General features: G+C 39.0%; 1 protein-coding gene and 1 long non-coding RNA gene across 3 annotated transcripts; one reads left to right on the top strand and one right to left on the bottom strand.

Annotated features, from left to right (window-relative positions):
* Window positions 1–3,946: 3,946 nt before the first annotated feature.
* Window positions 3,947–14,819, bottom strand: dync1li2 (dynein, cytoplasmic 1, light intermediate chain 2). Of its 2 annotated transcripts, none has more exons than XM_015032081.1 (13): window positions 14,649–14,819; window positions 13,824–13,897; window positions 13,242–13,358; window positions 12,893–13,123; window positions 9,128–9,288; window positions 8,278–8,371; window positions 8,006–8,141; window positions 7,736–7,847; window positions 7,572–7,631; window positions 7,232–7,276; window positions 7,043–7,157; window positions 5,931–6,059; window positions 3,947–4,626 (listed from the first exon to the last, which is right to left on the bottom strand). In XM_015032081.1, exons 1-13 carry the CDS (start codon window positions 14,732–14,734, stop codon window positions 4,517–4,519), a joined length of 1,470 nt encoding a protein of 489 aa, XP_014887567.1. In that variant the 5' UTR covers window positions 14,735–14,819; the 3' UTR covers window positions 3,947–4,516. The 2 variants fall into 2 exon arrangements, with proteins under 2 accessions (XP_014887567.1, XP_014887568.1); XM_015032082.1 differs by having other exon boundaries at window positions 4,535–4,621.
* On the top strand, window positions 14,724–15,907 carry LOC106947226 (uncharacterized). The gene is made up of 3 exons (XR_001424946.1): window positions 14,724–14,812; window positions 15,399–15,498; window positions 15,837–15,907. It is a non-coding gene; the product is annotated as an uncharacterized LOC106947226 (long non-coding RNA).
* Window positions 15,908–19,258: the final 3,351 nt, after the last annotated feature.

The following is a 19,258-nucleotide window of genomic DNA, read 5'->3' on the forward strand; positions in this document are numbered from 1 at the left end:
ATTTCAGTCTGAATCACGTCGAAGGAGCCGAGCATAGCTGCAGACTATTATCTCTCTACTAAACTATCAGTTTGATTCTGGAGTCTTTTGCCCCCAGTTCTTTGTCCTTTGAACTCTTTGTGACTCCCAGTTTAATGGCAATATCTGTGGGGCCTACTAAGCAAAGAGTAGATTTCATGTAATACTTGAAAACAACTACATTTTCCTCTATACAAGTTGGTTTCCCTCCAATACGTTAAAGTAAGCAATCGTCGGCACACCACACTTAAAGAATTTAAATAGTCTCAAATTTCTCATTGAAGTTCAGTTTGCTTGCGCTTTTCTGCCATCTCGTGGTGAAAGCAGGTATTACAAGCTACAAGATTTTAAAGCCTGAAACTAGAAGGCCGATTATGTTCTTTAAAATACTATGTAAATATGAAACATACCTGCATATGTCAAACAACAAATCAGTCTTTGCACATTCACTGCCCCATTATTATCGACTTGTTTAAAATGTATACATAAACAAAAAATGGTCCTTTGAGGTGGAGTTTTGTTTGCAAAGAGGACAATAAGTATTTACTTGTCCCACTTAAAACAACCTGGAGACATAAGTGTTAGACATTAAATCTAATTTAAAAAATCTAGAAAACCACATCATGTCATTTTGAAATAATTTAAACTGATATGTGATAAAACAGAAGCAAATAAATTCAAAATCCCAAAAGGAAATTGATCCCAAAAGGAAATTAGATGTTGCAACTCATACTATTCAAGGTACTTGAAAGAGTTGTTGTAGATGCTGATGGCTGTGGGCAGGAAGGGTCTGCTGTGGTGGTCTGTATTACAGCGAGGGACAAGTTGAAACGGGAGAAAACAAAGACAAACAGGTCTGTGAGAACCAAGAACGCCTGCTGGTTGGTAGGTGATCAATTTATTTCATGCAGCAAAATGCACATTGGTTATTTAAAAACAATACAATTTAATTGATTTTTGCTGGATTTTATGCAATTTTTGGATACCGTCTCACACAGTTTAGGTGTACCTATGATGACAACTGCAGACCTCTCCATGCTTTGCAAGCGAGACATTTGAAAAATTGGTAGGATAAGAACTCTATAGTTTATGCTTATAAACTAGAGTTAAAACATTCTACAAAAATATTAACACCAGATAAAAATGTGCTTAGATTTGACTGGATATGCACATTCAAATGATCTATTGTAGGTGCACATTTTGAAGCAGTACGTTTGAAGCAACAGCTTTATAAGAAAATTTAAAAATAAAAAAAATCAAAAAAATCAGACGGAGACATAGGATTCTTGGTTTTATTGAAGCCAGGGGTCTGATAAACATTTTCCTTATCTTTGTCAGCATAAGAAGCTAGGATCCACATGGCAGCTTAGAGGCTACAGAATTGTGTTAAAGACAATATACAATCAACCTTCTGAATTACTCCAGACACAAAAGAGCCGGCCATGTGCTTAAAAATGTCTCAGTATCTTAAATATAAAAGGACTGGAAGCAGAAGCTCGTAGTCTCGCATAGATGTAGACAGTCAATAGTGGTTGAAGGCCATTCGGTTAGGATGTGACGAGGCAGCTGATTTCCGCTCGCATCCGAGTACAAAAGTTAATTTCGGTATTTTATTCAAATCAATCGACCGAAGCAACGTCCGATCTCCAACACAGAGTAAGCACGGCACTGAAACCGAGTGGCTTAATTTCAGCTAAGCGCTTAAATTAAGCCGATGTGGCTGTGTGTCGTCAAAACACACCAGGGTGGTCGGTCAAGGCAGAGGCATTTTAAACTGAAAATTCAGAAAGGCAAAACCATTGAGAAAAAAACAAAACAAAACACGCTTAATTTGACAGCAAACACAAAGGGCAAGTGTTGAGCAAAGATCCAAACATGTATATTTTACCAACTACCAGCAGGCTTACGAGAAATGTCCTATAACTTCATATTATTCTTGCATAATACTAATAATGCTGCCCTTTTCAAATTCTGACGATTTCCTTTCTCATTTTTTCTGAAAGGGGAATTCACTCCAATTTTTAGACAGACCAAAAATAAGAGATAAGGAACTTCTTCTATAAATGTCCAAGGAGAAGTGCTTATTAAACATGTCCGCTGCTTCTGGTTGATTATAAATTGTGCTTCATCTAGTCCAACTACAGAGAAGAAGAAAAAAAAAGCTTAAAAGCTTCATCTTTAGCAAAAGTAAATGCAAAGTAGATAATAATGATCATTTTAAAACAAGCCTGTTGACCAATGTAAGATACTTTTTTTTTTTAATTTTCCGTTACACCTTTTGAAAATAGTAAATTCAGAGATAAACCCTGTGTGCCAAAAGTTACTTTTTAAGTGGTTTAACAAAATGTATCCCTAACCTACAGCAACAAAATACTGTAGAGCCCATTAACCCCCAACCAAAAAATGATAGATGCAGTTGAACAGATGAAGCTTTTTCTACCACTTTACAGGGTATTAATAAAAGTTGAAAGGCAGGTCTGATGAGTGGAATGAAAGAGCTTCATGCAGGAGTAGCACAGAAAAAAGGCCACTGGTTAATCTAATGGAAGACATACAAATGCAGAAAGTAAAGACTACTAAGCATCTTTGGTTACATGTTCCAGTTCCCACCGGTTCGTTCCTCCCTTCGCCTCACTTGAATAGCAATTGGCTGCTTTCCCCAGACCATTTCAATAAAAGCCACTCCACACTGGATATTATCCATAGGATTAAGCAGGGCCTTGCATAACGAGCTTGTGCTAACATTTTTGGATTATGGTATTAAACTACAAACTTACTCACTTTATGATATGGTACAGTATGCCTGCTGCAAGTAAAAGTTCAAAACAGTAACGACAGAAAACAATCAAGCAACCCCTTAAGGACACGCAAAGTTAGGATCTTTCCTGTGAAGGCAAGGGGGGCCTAGTGTGGCGAACTAAGTCGCACATTGAAGGCAAAAGGTCGTCGTTTAAATGGGCACCAAAGTAACAAAAAAAACCCCAAAAAAACCACATGAACCAACAGGTTTCCTATAGGGATGTGTTTGTTTCTCCACAGACTTCACGTAGAAAACAGGAATGTTTTTTAACCGACATGCAAAGTACAGCGTGAAGAAAATGTGAAACCAGAGGTGAGAACAAATGCCGTCTAACACTGAAGAGTAAGATATCTTTTGTTTTGTTCAAACCACAGCACAGAACTGAATGTGTGTTGGCTGCAGTGAAGTGGTTTCAGCCAAAGTTGCTCCCACCGCTTTCCTTCTTGATATAAGCAGCCAGTGCACTTGAAGGCAATTACTCTGTTAAACGTTATTAAAGAGGCCACAGAAAGCTTATTTCTGAAAAAATAAAAAATCCAAAAGCTGACAAAAAAAAAAACAAACAAAAAAAAAAAAACATGAAACAAAATAAATTAATTGGGGGACAAAACAACAAAGGCCCTAAAACCAGTGGTGCTACAGTGCATTTCCTCTAGTGTAGACAAGCACCTCTACTACGACACAAACGGCTAACTGTGCGAGGCACTTAGGAGTTATAGTAGGAAAGATGCTGCCCAACCCCTTCCCAAAATATACAAACCTTTACCTAAAGAAGCAACGCTGCTGCAACCTCTAAGCCCTTCAAATAATAAAAAAAAATCCCATCCTGTCTCATTTAGTCAAAGAAGCTATTTTCACTATTTGGACAGAAACGCGTTTTGTACAAAATTAAGTTAACCTGAATATTGTTGTGACGCTTTTATATTTACAGAATCCTTCGAGATGAGCGAGGGCAAATGATATGCTATCAGCTGTGTGGACATGTCATATTAGTGTCTTGATGTCAGTGACATTTTAACATGTTGCCAATAAATGTTTCCTTGAACAAAGAAATGGTGCGGAAAATAAAATAAAAAGGAGGAACTTTGTATAAATACATCAGTATCATATTCAACAATTTTTTTTTCCTTTTTTTTTTACATATGTTTGCAAGTATTTCAATTACTTTTCCTAACATTTCATGTTTAAATATCTTTCCAATCGCAACCAAAGATTCTTCCGCGAGATAAGCTGAACCAGGGGCCACGAGGCCGAGTGTGTTTTCACTCTTCGGAGTCCGTGAGGACAGTGTTTTATCCCAGAGACGGAGGAGGCCTGCAGCACCAGCGCCTCGGACCGGCTGCCGGGGGGGGGGAGGGAAGAGCTGCACACGTTTCCAAAAACTGACATCCCTCACAAAATAGCATTTACAGTTGAAGAGAAGACAGAAAAATAAAGCCAAGCCTTCCGGCACTTCCTCATCTCACTAAGAGATCCGTCTGTGTTTATCGCTCATCCCATCTCACCATCTGATCGCATCGGAAGCTCATTTGGTGAAACCGACAGTGTGTGCAGACTGATACAGGCGTTGGGAATTTGGTCAAATTTTTTTTTTTCTTTTCTTTTCTGTTTATGCTCACATGTAGATGTATGTTTTTTTTTTTTTTTTTTTTTTTCCAGAGTATTAACGCAGTGGACGACGCAGCCGTTTTGTTGCCTTCACGCTTCGTTCTCTGTTGGCGATACGTTGTTAGCTGAAACCACGGAGTCTTGCTTGCGAGTCATCCGGTCCAACTCGGCCTGGACGTCAGTCAAACCCGGCTTCTGCCCTTGGGAAAAAGGAAAGAGAGAAAAAAACCCAAAAGTAATCTCCTGTAGCTTCTGTGTTTTTGTGGAAAAACAAAAGCAAATTTTCTACAATCAGAAAGATGATGATTTAAGAGTTTGAATGGGGATGCGGTACAATGATGGTGATTGGCGACTCATTAACACCCATGCAAAACTATATATATATATATAAACACAACATGTAGTCATGCACTAATTCTTTGAGTTTGCTCTCAGATGTTAGCGGCGCTCAGAGCTAGAGCAAAACATACACAAGTGATCTGAGGCAGCAAGGAGTTATGCAGTGACTTTAGTCATAACACAATGTTTGACTCCATTATCTTAGAAAGATAAAAAAAAAAAACAATAACAAAATGGACAAGGGCTGAAAATACAGCAACATGGTGAATTCAAGTGGTTTTAAAACAAAAGGTGGATTAGTTGAGCAGGACTTATTAGTTCCCATGCACACACCAGTGACAGATGCTTTCAGTGGATACAGGCCTGTCTCTTCAGCAGTCAGAAGTCGAGTCAAAGTTGACACCTTTTCATTTCTCCTGAATTAACCATCTTACTCAGGCTGGAGGCATAAAACGTCAGACAGCAGAGCGGCTCACAGCTTCAGAGAACAAGATTCCCTCATTCCGCTGTTACTGTGAAACCAGTCGGCGCTTTTTATCCCGTACAGCATGACATCTTGTTAACTGAACGGTATTGTCATATGTTGCTAATAAAACACGCCTTTTCCCTGTTGGTTAGTGAAGACACTTTTTGGGCGCGCAACAGAATGAGTGGAGCTTTGAAGACGGCATGTTTTCAGGTCATCTTTCCATAATCCACAGGAATAATTCAACCCAATAATCCACTATTAAGGTAGTTAATAGTGGATTAACTATTCGGCTCTGTCCCTGTGGTACGATGCAAAGAGTTACAACTACTTGAGTTACTGGCTGAAAAAATAAAAAATAGTAGAAGTCTTACTTCACCATATGTTTTACTTTTACTTGAAAGTAGTGCTACTCTTAATAGAGAACAATTTGTGGCTACTCTACCCACCTCTGCTCTAGTTTCTAGTTTATTATCAGCAAGATGAAAAAAACAAACTGTTTTTTTTTAAAAGACCAGTTATAAAAGTGGCTCAAGCGCTATCCCTGGTTAAAAACTGAAACCACTTTAGTGGAAAAGTCTTAATTGTGTCAACATTCAAAAGTGACAACTGCAAACCGTGAGAGAAGAAGTTACAACAAAACAGTCACACACCCGAAATAAACAAAGAGATGTTCAGCACTGGAGTGATGCATTATACCTGTTTTCTTGGCAGATCCTTGCACTCCAGCTCCGACTGCTCCAGATCCCGGGCTTCCTGGAGATCCAGTCTTTTTACTCAACAGACTGTTGAAGAAGTTGGCCAGCACTCCCTCATTAGCAGCCCCTGCTGCAACAGAAATGTTTCTGCATTACAGCAGAGTCTCCACATTTTGACCCGACGAAAGCCATCATCCACCACACCACATTACCATTTGAGGTTGTAACGTTAAACTGACCCAAATGTTTATTTCTGATTCCAAATATTGACCATTTACTTCCTTAGCGTACATTCATTGTGTTTTGTTTATATTAAATGCCGTTTTCTAAGCTAAGGAGAAATGTTATAGAGATTTCTACAATCAAACCAGAGTACTGTAAAATTGGATTTTTGCAGATTTTAATAGGTAAAATTCAAGACTAAAACATTTTAAGATGCATGTAATTTAAGACCTGCCAGAATTATTAGAAATAAGTCGACTGACTTATTCAGTTACAGTTAAATATAATGTTCAACTTACCCAGGTGTTTTTTTTGTTTCAAGCAGATGGTCTGGATAACTATTTACATTCACTTTTGAAGTCGGATTTCGTTAAATACAATCTCTGGTTTCTAATGTGAAAGAAATGTTTTTAACTTCCTAAATCTGAGGCTTTGACCTATATCTTTGTTTTTGAGGGGCGAGTTGCATTTTCCGGCTCTCCAAATACACTTCATTCTATACGAATTATATAAACAAAGGCTTTTTTCACTGCAAAGCTAGATGACCCCTGCTCAAACAAATTAAGAGAGTTTTATGAGCAGATTCCCTCTACAGTTTTGCAGAAATGGCAGCGATTAATTCCTTCCCACTGGGCTATTTATTGAAGAACATTAATTTCTCCATTAAGAACATTAATCACAGCATTTTAAACAGTTCATTGCTGTTCAGGGAAACATGTTCAAATTTTAGCAAAGCCAAATGAAATATAAGACTTTTGAGGGGACAATCTGGAGATATTCAACAAGTTTTAAGGCTTCTGACAAACTCCTGCCACTGTCGCCATGTGAAAATGGCGATAACTCTAGGAAAATTATTCTTTTAGTGATGAGGAATAAACATCACACACTAACCTTTCATGTTAGGGTCAGGCTTTTTGACAGAGGCCATTGGTGAGCTGGTTACACTTGGCTGGCCAGCACGACCCGCCGGCCTGGGGGACGATGACATCGTCCTTCCAGGAGATTCCTAAAAAGAGATTAGTCGGTCAGTCAGGAAAAGTCAAAGCGCAGCAAACGTAGCTGGGACTTTCAGACACTCACGGTTGCTCCTCTGGTTGGTGTTGCTGGCTGCTTTGCTAGCAAAGACTGCAGGGGAGAGAAATAGGAATTAATGGCTTCCAACAGCCGCTGATGCATCTGAATTCATGACTGTTTCATGCGAGACACAGAAGGGAGAAGTGGAGGAAACTCATTTTAAAAATATTTTTTTCTCCCGACTGCTTCCTGCTTTATGTGTCCTTAAAAAGGGAAGTTATGTGTGGCATTACTCAAAGGACAAAATACGAGTGTGAGTGGATACAATGTGAGCGTGATGCTATGCAAGCTGCAATTCTTAAGTAAAAATGTAAATGTGAAACACAAAGAATGAGCTGAAACTCACCTGCTGCTTCATCAGGAATACCTGCTCGTCCTCTGCATTTATCTCTTTGTCATGAACCAACTAAAAGGAAAAAAAAAAAGAAAAAAAAAAAAGTCATAAAATCTGTTATGACATCTTGTAACGTCCACTGTCCAGTCACTGTGCCAGCGTTTGCTCTGCCGTACCTTTCGTACTGGAGGCTTTGTGATGAAATCTTCAAACGGATTGTCGGGTCTGACCGTCGTGAGGTTTTCATGCAAGATCCCAATTTTCTTCTCATTATCCCATCCAGACGGACTGAGAGCAAAAGGAGAAGATCGTTTACAGGCGGGAGGGAAAACGAGAGGCGTAAAGAGTTTTGTAGCAAACAATCCAATTTCACTTTAAATGACTGCGACAAAATGAGCAGCTGTACAACAGTGATCAACAGGCGAACAATCACATGCCTTACTTACATGAATACTGCATCTTTCTCCACCACCAAGGCGGGCGTGACGAACTGAAAGTCATACAGCTTGTGCACTATGTATTTGTAAAGCAGATCCAGGTTCTTCTCCTCTTTGACTGAAGTGTAGATGAGCCCAGCGCCATCTGTTGTTGGATTTAGTTAGGGAAGCTACTGACAAAAAGTGTGTCATAAAGAGTCCCATATAAAACAACCTTTTCCCTCCCAAACAACTGTGTACAATTGAGAAATTTGAATGATTACACAATACAACAAGGATACACTGTAAGCTGAATCGTCTGATGCAGGACTGGATGAAATCAAAGTGCTCGTCTCGGAAGTCGTGCTCCTTCTCTAACACGCTGATCGCGTCACACTGAATGGAGTTAAAACAGAGATGGACAGAAAAGGAAAAAACAGCAATAAAGGTGGAGCACACAGAATCCTTAAGGGTGTTCTCCATTCAGTCCTCACAAAACCCAACTTCCAACATCAATTAATTATATCACAGGGTCTGAAAAACATGTTTTGTTGTTTTTCCCCTCATGGTAACTACTTCAGTATTGTATGTGTAAATTAGGCATTAGGGAGCTATAAGTAAACACAGATTGCTGTCTAATGTCCACATAAAAATGTAAATTTGCTGCTAAGGCAACACATGATTTTGTCTATTTTTTTTGGGCCTCACTCAAGTAGTTTGTCTTCCTTCAACAATAATAAAAAAAAAGGGACAAAAGCAATACCAATAAAAAGGAGTGTGCACTGCTTTCCGCTTGCAGCAACCACATGTCTTTTATAAAAACAAATCATACTGGCAACATTTAGTGCAAGGACAATTCAACAAGCGGTGATTAAATTTCAGTGTTAATGAATGTTTTTCCCACCTCTGTTTATAGGACTCCTGGAGAAAGTTAACAAATAAAGTTTGCTAAATGTTTAACGTAGCTTAAAAGCGGTATCTTTAAGAAAGACATAAACACTGTGAAGAGGGCTACGCCACATCATCTCATTCATGGCTATGAAAAAGACGCTTAAAACCAGGATTAAATGGTCTGGAAAATAAGATTGCCTCAACCTTATAGTGCCCTCATGTTATTAAACCTGGGGTTTTTTTTTTAGACTGATTATTTACCTTTGTGCAAACTATTAGCACTGGAATGCCCAAGTTGTGTGTGAGTGTGTTGTCCCCAAGTGGTAACACAACGGCTTCGTCTTCCCCTGATGTCGGAGCCCGTCGGGGGGAGGCTGGGGTGGCATCCTCTGGTTCTGCGTACTCTTGAAAGGCTTTTACCACTTGGGAGTAAAAAAAAAAAAAAAAGAAAGAAAGTACAAAACTTGTGAATACAGCACTGAAATTAGGCAGTGAGTAACAGACTATCTGAACTCTAACAGAAGTTCCAGTAGTTTGATGTCTTTGTTTCGTGCAGTGAAACAAGCTGACCACAAAAATGGACTGAGTTTCATTTGGGCACTCAAAGGTTCTGGCTTTGAAAGAATATTTTTGCTTAGTTGACTAAATTTTAAGATACTGTCCAAATGCAAATACCAAGTTCAATCTCACTTGTTGTGGTTTCTAACAATCTATGAACCTAAACTGATGTTTTAATTGTGCAAAACTTGAAATCACTCTAAAATTACTATAGGAGTGTGTCAACGACTCATCCAACATGGTTCCCTAAAGAACCCAGAACAACATCTGAAGCACTGCAGGACTCTTACTTCAGCTGAAGTAAATGTTAATGAGTTAACACAAAGAGAGATGTGGCAAAAGTTTTATCCATAGGGAGCTTATGGATAAAATCCCTGGTTAAAGTTATTAAAATCCCTGCTGGCCAACAAAACACCATAAAGATCTATTTCACACTTACCAAAACGTATATTAATGACACCTAAAACTTTTGAGAAAATATTGAATGAACTGAAAAGACAAATATAATTCATTTGGTGTAAAACCATGTTTCAGAAAAATAACTTACTGACAGATTTGGCAATAGTAGAGTGATTGTTAGAGGCTGCTTAGCATCTTCAGCACATGAACAACTTTCACAATTTATGGAAACATCAATCCTGACCTGTACTAGAAAATCCTGAAGGGGAACGTCAGACAATCAGTTTGTGACCTTAAGTTCAGAAGCACTTTGGCTGTGAAGCAGGACGATGATCTAAAACTCTCAAAGAAAGACCAAGGTGAAGATGTTTGTGTGTGTCTGAACTAAAATATGATTGTGGTGCTGTGGCATGACCTTAAACAGTTTGTTCATGCTCAAAACACACTCAATTCAGCTAACTTAAGATAATTATGGAAAGAATTGGTGTAAAAGACTTCTAACCAGTTTTCACTGTTGCCTAATTGCAGTTGTTGCTGCCAAGAGTGGAACAAACACTTTTTAGGTGTAGGAGGGAATTACTTTTTAAGAGTACTTTTTCCACATACCATATTTTAGATAGCTTGTTTTCCTCAATGAAATTATTTTTGATTCTTTTTTTTCCTCCCCTTAATTTACTTGGATTATCATGAACTGAAACATGTGGGCATGAAAAAAAAATGCAAAGACACAAAGGCCTGTCTCACATTTGCCAAAAACGGTCTTGACGATCCCCAAGACTTTTGGAAAAATGTTGTGTGAATATTTGCATGAAATCACAGCTCTACCCATAACAGAGAATCGGGGGAAGAAAATTAGAAATGACATTCATCCCCGTCCTGTCGAGCTGGAAAAGCTGTCCAGATATTTTCAAAGCTGCAGCAGGAGTTTGGGGTTGTGGGGGGTTATGAAGCAGGAAGCTTTGGCTTACTTCCTCAGGCGCTTAGAGAATGCAGTTTGGAAAGAGCCCATTAAAACAGACAAGCTCGTCAGTTTTGGTCAAACTTTTTTCCTATGAACAGGGAATTCTGAACATCAGACAAGCACTGGTGCTCAAATCGCTCTTTAAGCAAATCCTTCGTGGAGTTTAAGATTACACACAGCCAGAAACCATGTATAAATAGCATTTACAATTTATCAAGAGTACATGGCTTTTTACCACGACCCACAAGAGAAATAAAAATGAGCAACAGGAATCATGCACTCATTTCTCTCTTAAGGAAATAGTTACTTTATTTTGAACTTTACTTTATGTCACCAAGTATTAAATGAAGGTAGCACAAGCTGACAGACTTTGCCCCATCAAGACCTACTTATCTGTTTAACAAACAAAGGTGAGGCCAAAACGCATCTGTACTCTAAAGGAATCTGAGTAACCCATTTAAGTACCAAAACAAGAACACTCATCTGCATTCTCAAAACTGCGCAGCCAGAACGTATGTGCATGCAGCATTCTCAGATATTCTTAAGTAGCAAAAATTCCTCCATTATCAGCAAAGCTGAGAGCAAAAACATTGTCGTTTTAGCACACCGTACTGCAGAAAAAGGCTGATCCTGTAATTTGACAAGAGTAGGCCCAAGAAGCCCAACCTACTTTTAGTCACGGCTCTAGAGCAGTCAGAATATCCGGCCCACTGACTGATTTCAGACCCACTCAGTTTACTTCCTTTCCTTGACGTTGCTCTTGGAAAGGGAAGCAACCATGATGCAAGACATGTGCAAGACTGCCTGGACAAAAGCCACTGACACAGTCTCCCAGACTTCAGCTGGCCCGCCTGCATAACTTGGTCTCACCACTGTGTTACCGACATGACAATGCTGCTTTATTTTAGAAGACACACTGGAAGAGCCTGACAAAACACTGAAATGTAACTGTCAAAGAACTGACCGCAGTATTAGGACCACCAAAGACTGCAACAGCGAAAACTAATACCATCACTGTCCATTATCTGTGAAATTATGGCTCAGGTTGAAAATCTACCAACTACAGCAGATGAGACTAAGGATGAGTTTTTCCTTCTTTAAGGATGCTCAAAATTAAAAAAATAATAATAATCTGTCAAAATCACAACCAGCAGCCTCAATGAAAACCTGAAACTGGCATCAAATGAGAAAGGCCTAAATGTGAAGGCAACCATATATGACCACTTATGATATTAGAATCTTTGAACTGAAGGAAATTCTTCATGAAACTACAGAGATGAGAACCAATTCAAAATGTTTAACTTTAAGTATAGTTTGGTCAAACCCTCAACAGCTTCCTCTTTCTATCGCACAACTTCCTCATTACTGTTAAATTACTTATTTAGCATCTAATACACAGAAAATAAATCAGAAAACGTATGTGAATTTTAGTTCTAGTAATTAGAAGAAAAAAAAATACATTTTGTGTAAGAAATTCTTTTAGACTTTAGAGTAATAGCAAGTTTGAGACTTTGGAAACAAACAAATGTTTGCACAAACCCCCAAAGGCTTAACTAAGTAGTCTGAAAAGCAACAATCTCTCCAAACACAAAAGAACACTTCATAAGCGAGAGATGACCAGATCTAAAATTAACAGGAAAACATCTGAGTGCATCACACTCATTGATTTGCAGAACTCGCCTCCAGCGAGGAACACACAGCTGAGGATCATGGGCCTCTCTGATGATGACCTAGAATCAGCCATGACAATGTGTAATGTTATCCAGCATCTGCCTTCCAAAGAGCACATTTACCAAGCTTTCCTTCTTTTTTTCTCCCCTCAGCAGCCAATCAGCTGGAAGCCTTACTCTCATTACACAACACTCACATTGCTCCCAACCTCGGATGCTTCAGGCACCTTTGCTGCTGCTTGTTTCACCAATTCCCAAAGAAAACTAAACAAAATGTAGATTTTGCATTTTTTTTGAGCCAACTGCTTTTGTCTCCTCTGTCAGTCTGAAGTTTTTGTCCATAAAAATGCCTTATTCGGATTTGCAATCAGTTTCACAACACATTACATTTAATGTTTACGTTCCGTTGGGGCAGAAAGGGGGAAGATGCCAACTCACTCCTCTGCTCCAGCTCTCTCATGTCCTCTGGAGGAACCTTTAGCTTGTCCACATGGTCACGGAGCACACTGGCCCACTTCTGCATCGACTCCATAATGGTCCAGGGCCGCGACATGTCCGCAACGAGCACAGCCAGGCAGTCAGGTAGCGACTGAGGTGTGACAGCAAACTTTAGTAGGCCTTTGTGGTACAGGTCTCCATCCAAGATCCACACATTACAGCGAGTCAAGTCTACAGACAAAAGGAAAAACAGCACAAATCTTAAGACTCTTCCAATGCTTTGGGAATGATTTTGTCTAGTTGTGTTGTTTTGGAATGGGTACGGAAAAGTCGCAGCAGGTAAACTCACCGTCTCGGTCTTCATCATGGACGTTCAAGTAAAGATACTCCAGTCCTCTCCCCTTCTTGTTGTGTTCAGCTCCTTGCAATTTGGCCATAAGCGTTGTTTTTCCTGACCCATCCTCACCTGCAAGATGTTTAACCATTGTATCATAATCAGTAGTATATTGGAAGAGTAAATATGCCCAGTTGCAATTGGTATTCTCCAATTGTTTTCTCACTCTCTGTCATCCCATAAATTTAAGTAAAAAATATTTTGTTGATGCAGAAATGAAAACCTCAAGAGTGAAAATCTTAATGCAAATCATGGTCTCATTTGCAGAGATAACAGTGTCAAAGTCATATCATCTTTGCTAATTTCTTTTTCACAATTAAGGAGTGCTTATTCCCAGATGACCCCACCCAAGAAAACATTACAAGGCCATTGCTTTTTAGTCATGTCATGTTATGTCTGATATTACAGATGCAGTGATTCAGCTCTAACCACCTCAGATGTTTTAACTGCACTCGCCTCACGGTTGACAACAATAAAAAAAAAGAAAATACAGCCCAGAAGAATGAGCGCAAAAGATCAGACACAACAAATACTCACCAAATACCAGGATATTTTTTCCTGATGGCAACTTTGAACTCGACCTGGTTGAAACTTCACTAAGTATTGAGGACCTATAAAACAGAAAACGAGTCAAAAACAGGACGGTCTGGATGTCTGTCATGTGTTCAATGATAAGAGCTCTGTATCTTAAAAAAAAGAGGAAAAAAAAGGTTGAAATCATGACCGTGTTGGCTTCACAGACGGTTCAGTTTAATGACACTTTAGCTGTTATTGAATGAGAGTCCAGACACGAGTCCACGACAGCATAAAATCAGGAAATGATCATTTATCACCACTGACCAACAGATTGAAAAAGAGCAGGCAAGAATCCGAAATCATTAAAACTGATAAGACCATAGCATGATCTGCAGTGGTCAATACTACCCAAAAACACTGTCAGGTTTTCTTAATCTAGTCTGTTAAGGCTTGTTTCCGAATAATTATATTCTCCTGTTCAATAGTTGTACCCTTCATAAAGAAGCTATTTAGTGTCTAGCCCTTCCATCTGGCTAAACTCTAAATACAATCTCTTAATATTATTAACACCTATGAAACCTGACCGATCTAAATACACTCGCTGTATACACACAATCAGAAAAAAGCCAAGCCTGTTTGGTGAAATGTAGCGGAGGTTATGTTAGCTGACGTTAGCTCGTCTGTTAGCATTCAGGTTCAGCTGCTGCTAACGTTACTGCTACAAAGCTAGCCGGGCCGGTGTTTGAGAGGGAGCAACCGGCAGTGACAAAGCACAACCGCCGCGGCTCCGATAGTCCCATGGCGCTCTGTGCTGACAAGAAGCCGTTAAAAGACAGCACGACTTGCCAAAGTGTTTGTCCTTCTTCGTCTTCCTTGTTATTGTCGCCCAGTCCGGCTGCACCGGGGAGCTGTTTCTCCAGAACGGGAGCCATCTTCTCTTCCTACACCCACAAAGGCGAGGCCCTGCTGCTTGGGCACCGCTAGCACCGCCTTCATCCAACTAACCGACGGTACGTTACATCCGTTGACTGCGACGCCGCACCGAGAGCAAGAGGGCACGGCTACTTCTTTCGCTATGTTAAAAACTCAACAGTATAACAGGAAATAATAATAAAAACATGCTTTCAGCGATATAATAACAGACATTTGTATGCAAACCATGTTTGTTAATGTTTCATCTTAAGATGTCAGGTCAAACTTTTAATATGCATTTGGCCATAAGCCAACAAATGATGTCATTTTTGTTAATCAGCTGATGGCGGATACTTTTTCAATGTTGCCAAGGTTGTATGAGGCCCTAAGCAGAAATATATTTGGGGCGCCAGTCAGGGCAACCAGATATTTACATGCACGACATAAAAATACACCATTTATCAGCCACTGTCTGACAAGTTAAACCTTTTCTGTTTCAGCCTAGTATTATCTCAATTGTTTTTATTTATTACACTTTCAGATTTTTGCAATCTGTCTTATTAGTTTCTTCATATTTAGAAGTTTACAGTTCCATAGTAATTTGACAACTTACATTTGAAACGGTGTAGCTTGTGTCAAGTTTTTTTGTTTTGTTTTGTTTTTTTCATAACCTTCTTGTAATAGATTGCTGGACTTTTGGCCACTTTCCCCTGAACAAACTGCTGCACTGGATGAAGTTTTGAGCTCTGCCCATACATTTCACCAGGACTGAGATCAAAACTTGGTAAAAGCCACTCCAAAAGATTCACTTTGCTATAATTACAGCAGTGGTCTGAAACTCCAGTCCTCAAAGGCCGATGTCCTTTTTGGTGTCTCCCTGGCTCCAATATTAGCAGAGTTCTGTAGAGCTTGACTGCATGTTAGTTACGCCGATTATTTCAAGTGTGTAGGACAAAGGACACATCTAAAAGTTGTAGAAATCTGACCCTTTGAGATTACTGCCTAAAGACATTTGAAACAAATTTTGTAGTATTCTTGGGGTCACTGTATTTGAAATGTCCAATCCTACCCAAAGTCTAACTTCTTGACTGATGTTTTGTGATTTTGCTTGTTTATTTCCAGGTCAATTTTGTGAAGTGCACCAATCCCTCCTACAGACAGAAAGTTTGCTGTGGGAGGTGATCACTGAATGGTAAAGCCATTCAGTCGTCTGTGCAGCTTGGAGAGACTTGGAGCAAATCTCTCCAAGTGACATGGCGCTGCCATATCTGTACTCGGTAGTTCAGATACTGTTGTCAGGCTTGCTAGAGTCACCCCCTTCCCTCCAAATGTAAGAGTGATCACTATGGCTAAAAAAAAAATGGCGTTTCACCAGAAGACATGTCTCCAAAATTGAACATCTACATGCATATGGCAATCTGTAATCTGGCTTTTTATTTTGCTTTCAAAGGGTTGATGTTGTGTTTTCCAGCCACATACTGCCATTTTATATCACAATATACTAACTATGTTACCTCCAGTTGTTATAAAAAAAAAAAAGTTCCATATATCAAACATGACTTAAAAAATTTTGATTTCGTAATTTGATGCCTTGAAATCATGCCCCTGACTCTTTAAGAAGCTTCTACTCTTTCCAGTAATGCTTTTCATTATGCCGTTAACTGCCGTGGACTGAGAAGTTATTCATATGATAAGCTCATATCAAGGTTCACCTGCAAGTCAGCTATTTTGAATAGTTTCCTCCCTCTCACCCCCCATTAAAATAATAACTTCTTCCTTTCTGAGTGGCTTTTCAGCCCATGTTGGTACTGGACTAATCTTCACAAGGTCTTGGAGTTGACCTGAACATTTTGCACCAAAACATTTTCATATCTGAGATAACTAATAAATTTGTTATACAAGTATGTGAGTTTGTTTAGTGTGTGCAGCGGTTGACTGAGTGGACATGTACGTGTGAATCTGACTGGATGTTTCAACCCTAAACCAAGTTCATTTAATTTTTATTATTTATGTTTTATTTAATTTCAGTGCAATGCATGATCCTTCTCTGTTGCTGTGAAACAATAATCAACAAGCAGATGGCAGTGTTTCTGCATTTTGGAACACAAAGAAAGGGAAGAGCATTCTTGTAGACCAAGTTTTTATTAACTTTAAGATGTTTTTTGGGGGTTTTTTTGATAAAAGATTGGATGAATCAAATAAAATACAAATATTGACAGGAATTATGATTATTTTACAAAGTTGCAATCCTTATTCAGGAACAGTTGGCAAAGATAGGCCTCATGCTTTGACAGATGAAAGTCATCTATGTTATTGACTGTTTTATTTTAAACCTGACAGAAGCTTTAAAAACTTCAAAACAATACATGGATGATTCAATGCATAGTTACAGGTTGAAAACTTCCCCAAACAGCTGTTATTTCTGACCATTAAAACAACTCCACTGATTTATCCTTGTTCTTTAAGCATGTGGACATCAATTTATTAAATTACGTTGTTCTGTTCTGATACATCATGAAATACACGTCTTTGCTAGGGAAATACCCCGTTTTGTGGTGGAAACAGCACACAAGGAGAACAAGTTGCCATGTTCCTGCACACACCGATCCTGCTGGTGGGCCTATAACGTGTTTTCTAGAAACAAACACCTGTTTCTCCACTCGTCTTTCCGTTTTTCATTGTACTGTAAGGGTCATCTGAACCAGGAGCAGCTAACAGATGAGTTTTACACTTTAATGCCAGTTATCTGAGGGATTTTCTAAGGCCTCCCCCCCTCCACTCTAGCGTCTTTTGAGTCTTGTCTATGTGGAGCTAAGTGGTTGGCTGGGATGGAGGCTGCACTCATGGGAGCGCATTCCAGAGCTTTTGCATCATGTGAATGTCAGCCTTCTCTGCCCCTTTTGACAAAGTTTAGCCCTGCTGTCAGCAGGGAAAACAATCTTTTTTCTTTTTTTTTTTTTTTAAACTTTTAAATGCGGTAAATTGAAAAAGAGATGCAACGCATTTTAATAAGTGCAATTTATACAAACTGAGTTGTCAAATAAAAACTATAATAGTTTCTGTGAAAGTGACAGTCGTATGATAAATACTGAAGTAACACATGCATGCCGTTTGCGACTTCACTGAAGGAGATGAAATGTTCATAAACCGTCAAAACTTCTATCTCCGAAAACTGATTGTTTATGGGAAATGAAAAAGATTTTCTGCCACTTCAGTTAAATGTTCGGTCACATTTTCATGCTTCATGGTTCTTCTGGTACCTGTAGTAGATATCCATCAAAGGATCTCCAGGAGATCAAAAGAGTTGATTCATTAAAAATTGCCAGCAAACTTCAAATTCAGAGTTTTGACCTTTGAACAGAAGAGGGTGCTGTTTGCTCAAAAATACTCATGACATGTTTAACCAAAACCATAATGACAAATCAAAATTTTTTCTTAATGCCTAATCTATCAGAAATTTATAATATATTAATAAAATCAGTTTACTTTATATCTACACTTGTTCAGCAAAGTTCAAAGATATTTTCATTTCGGTCATTAAGTCAAAATGTAGCTTTTACATTACACCAGGGCAAACATAGTTCTAATAAAACATGCTTACTTTTTACTGTCTTACAGTTGTTTCACCCTGAAATTTATCTATAGCAAAGCTAAACCAATACAGGTATCCGCCTGCACTCACCTGTGATTAAATACAAGGTGTGGCAGTTTTGATTGGTCTCACCAAAACCTTAACCCGGTTGTTTTGTCTTCCTTCCAGTTCCACTGAAAGAAATCTTAAAAGACAGACATTTATGGGTGAGTGGTCATGGACAAAGCTGATCTTTTCCCATTGTTTGCGCACAAAACTCCCCATCCTGGGACAGAGAAAAGACTCTGTGGCATTTTCTGAGGTATTTTCCAGAAGTTTAAATGAGGTCACGCAAGGTGTTTTCAGCGTCTCCTGTTTTCATTTTAACGAGACGATCATCACCTGTGATCGCTCCAACGGTTTCCCGAAAGACCGATTATCGTCATCGTCACATGGCGTGCAGCATGAAAGCAACATTTTCAAAGATGACAACATAATTATCTGTAAGGGTCAGCTGTTGAATTTCATAGAGTCTCACCCTCAGCTGGCTTGTCCCATTAACACACAGAAGGCAAATAGCAAAGAGGTGCAACATGCAGCCCTTTCTTTTATTCTTTTTTTTTGGGAGGGGGGGGATACAATCAAATATGGATCTTTTAAATTGGAAACGTCTCACCATAGCAGTGGACATTTTTTATTTTATTTAATGTTGAACTATATTAGAGAATGTTTAAGGATTAGACTTATTCTTACACAATAGGCAAGCCAAAGGCATCAGGGGAAGTGTAATTTACACAAGTGTGCGTGTGTTTTGTCTGGTAAGGTCCTCAAGGGTTTTTCCTGACATGATGCATTTCATGCATAATTTACATTACACAAATACTTCCGGGGATTTACAACTAACACAATTTCCAGACTAATTTGTTGTGAGGGGAAAAAGCAAGATCACGTGAAAAAAAAACCCCCTGCTGTA

The sequence above is a fragment of the Poecilia latipinna genome, unplaced genomic scaffold (genome assembly GCF_001443285.1).
Source record: "Poecilia latipinna isolate Pla-1442-1.1 unplaced genomic scaffold, P_latipinna-1.0 Scaffold230, whole genome shotgun sequence".
Classification (NCBI taxonomy): Eukaryota; Metazoa; Chordata; class Actinopteri; order Cyprinodontiformes; family Poeciliidae; genus Poecilia; species Poecilia latipinna.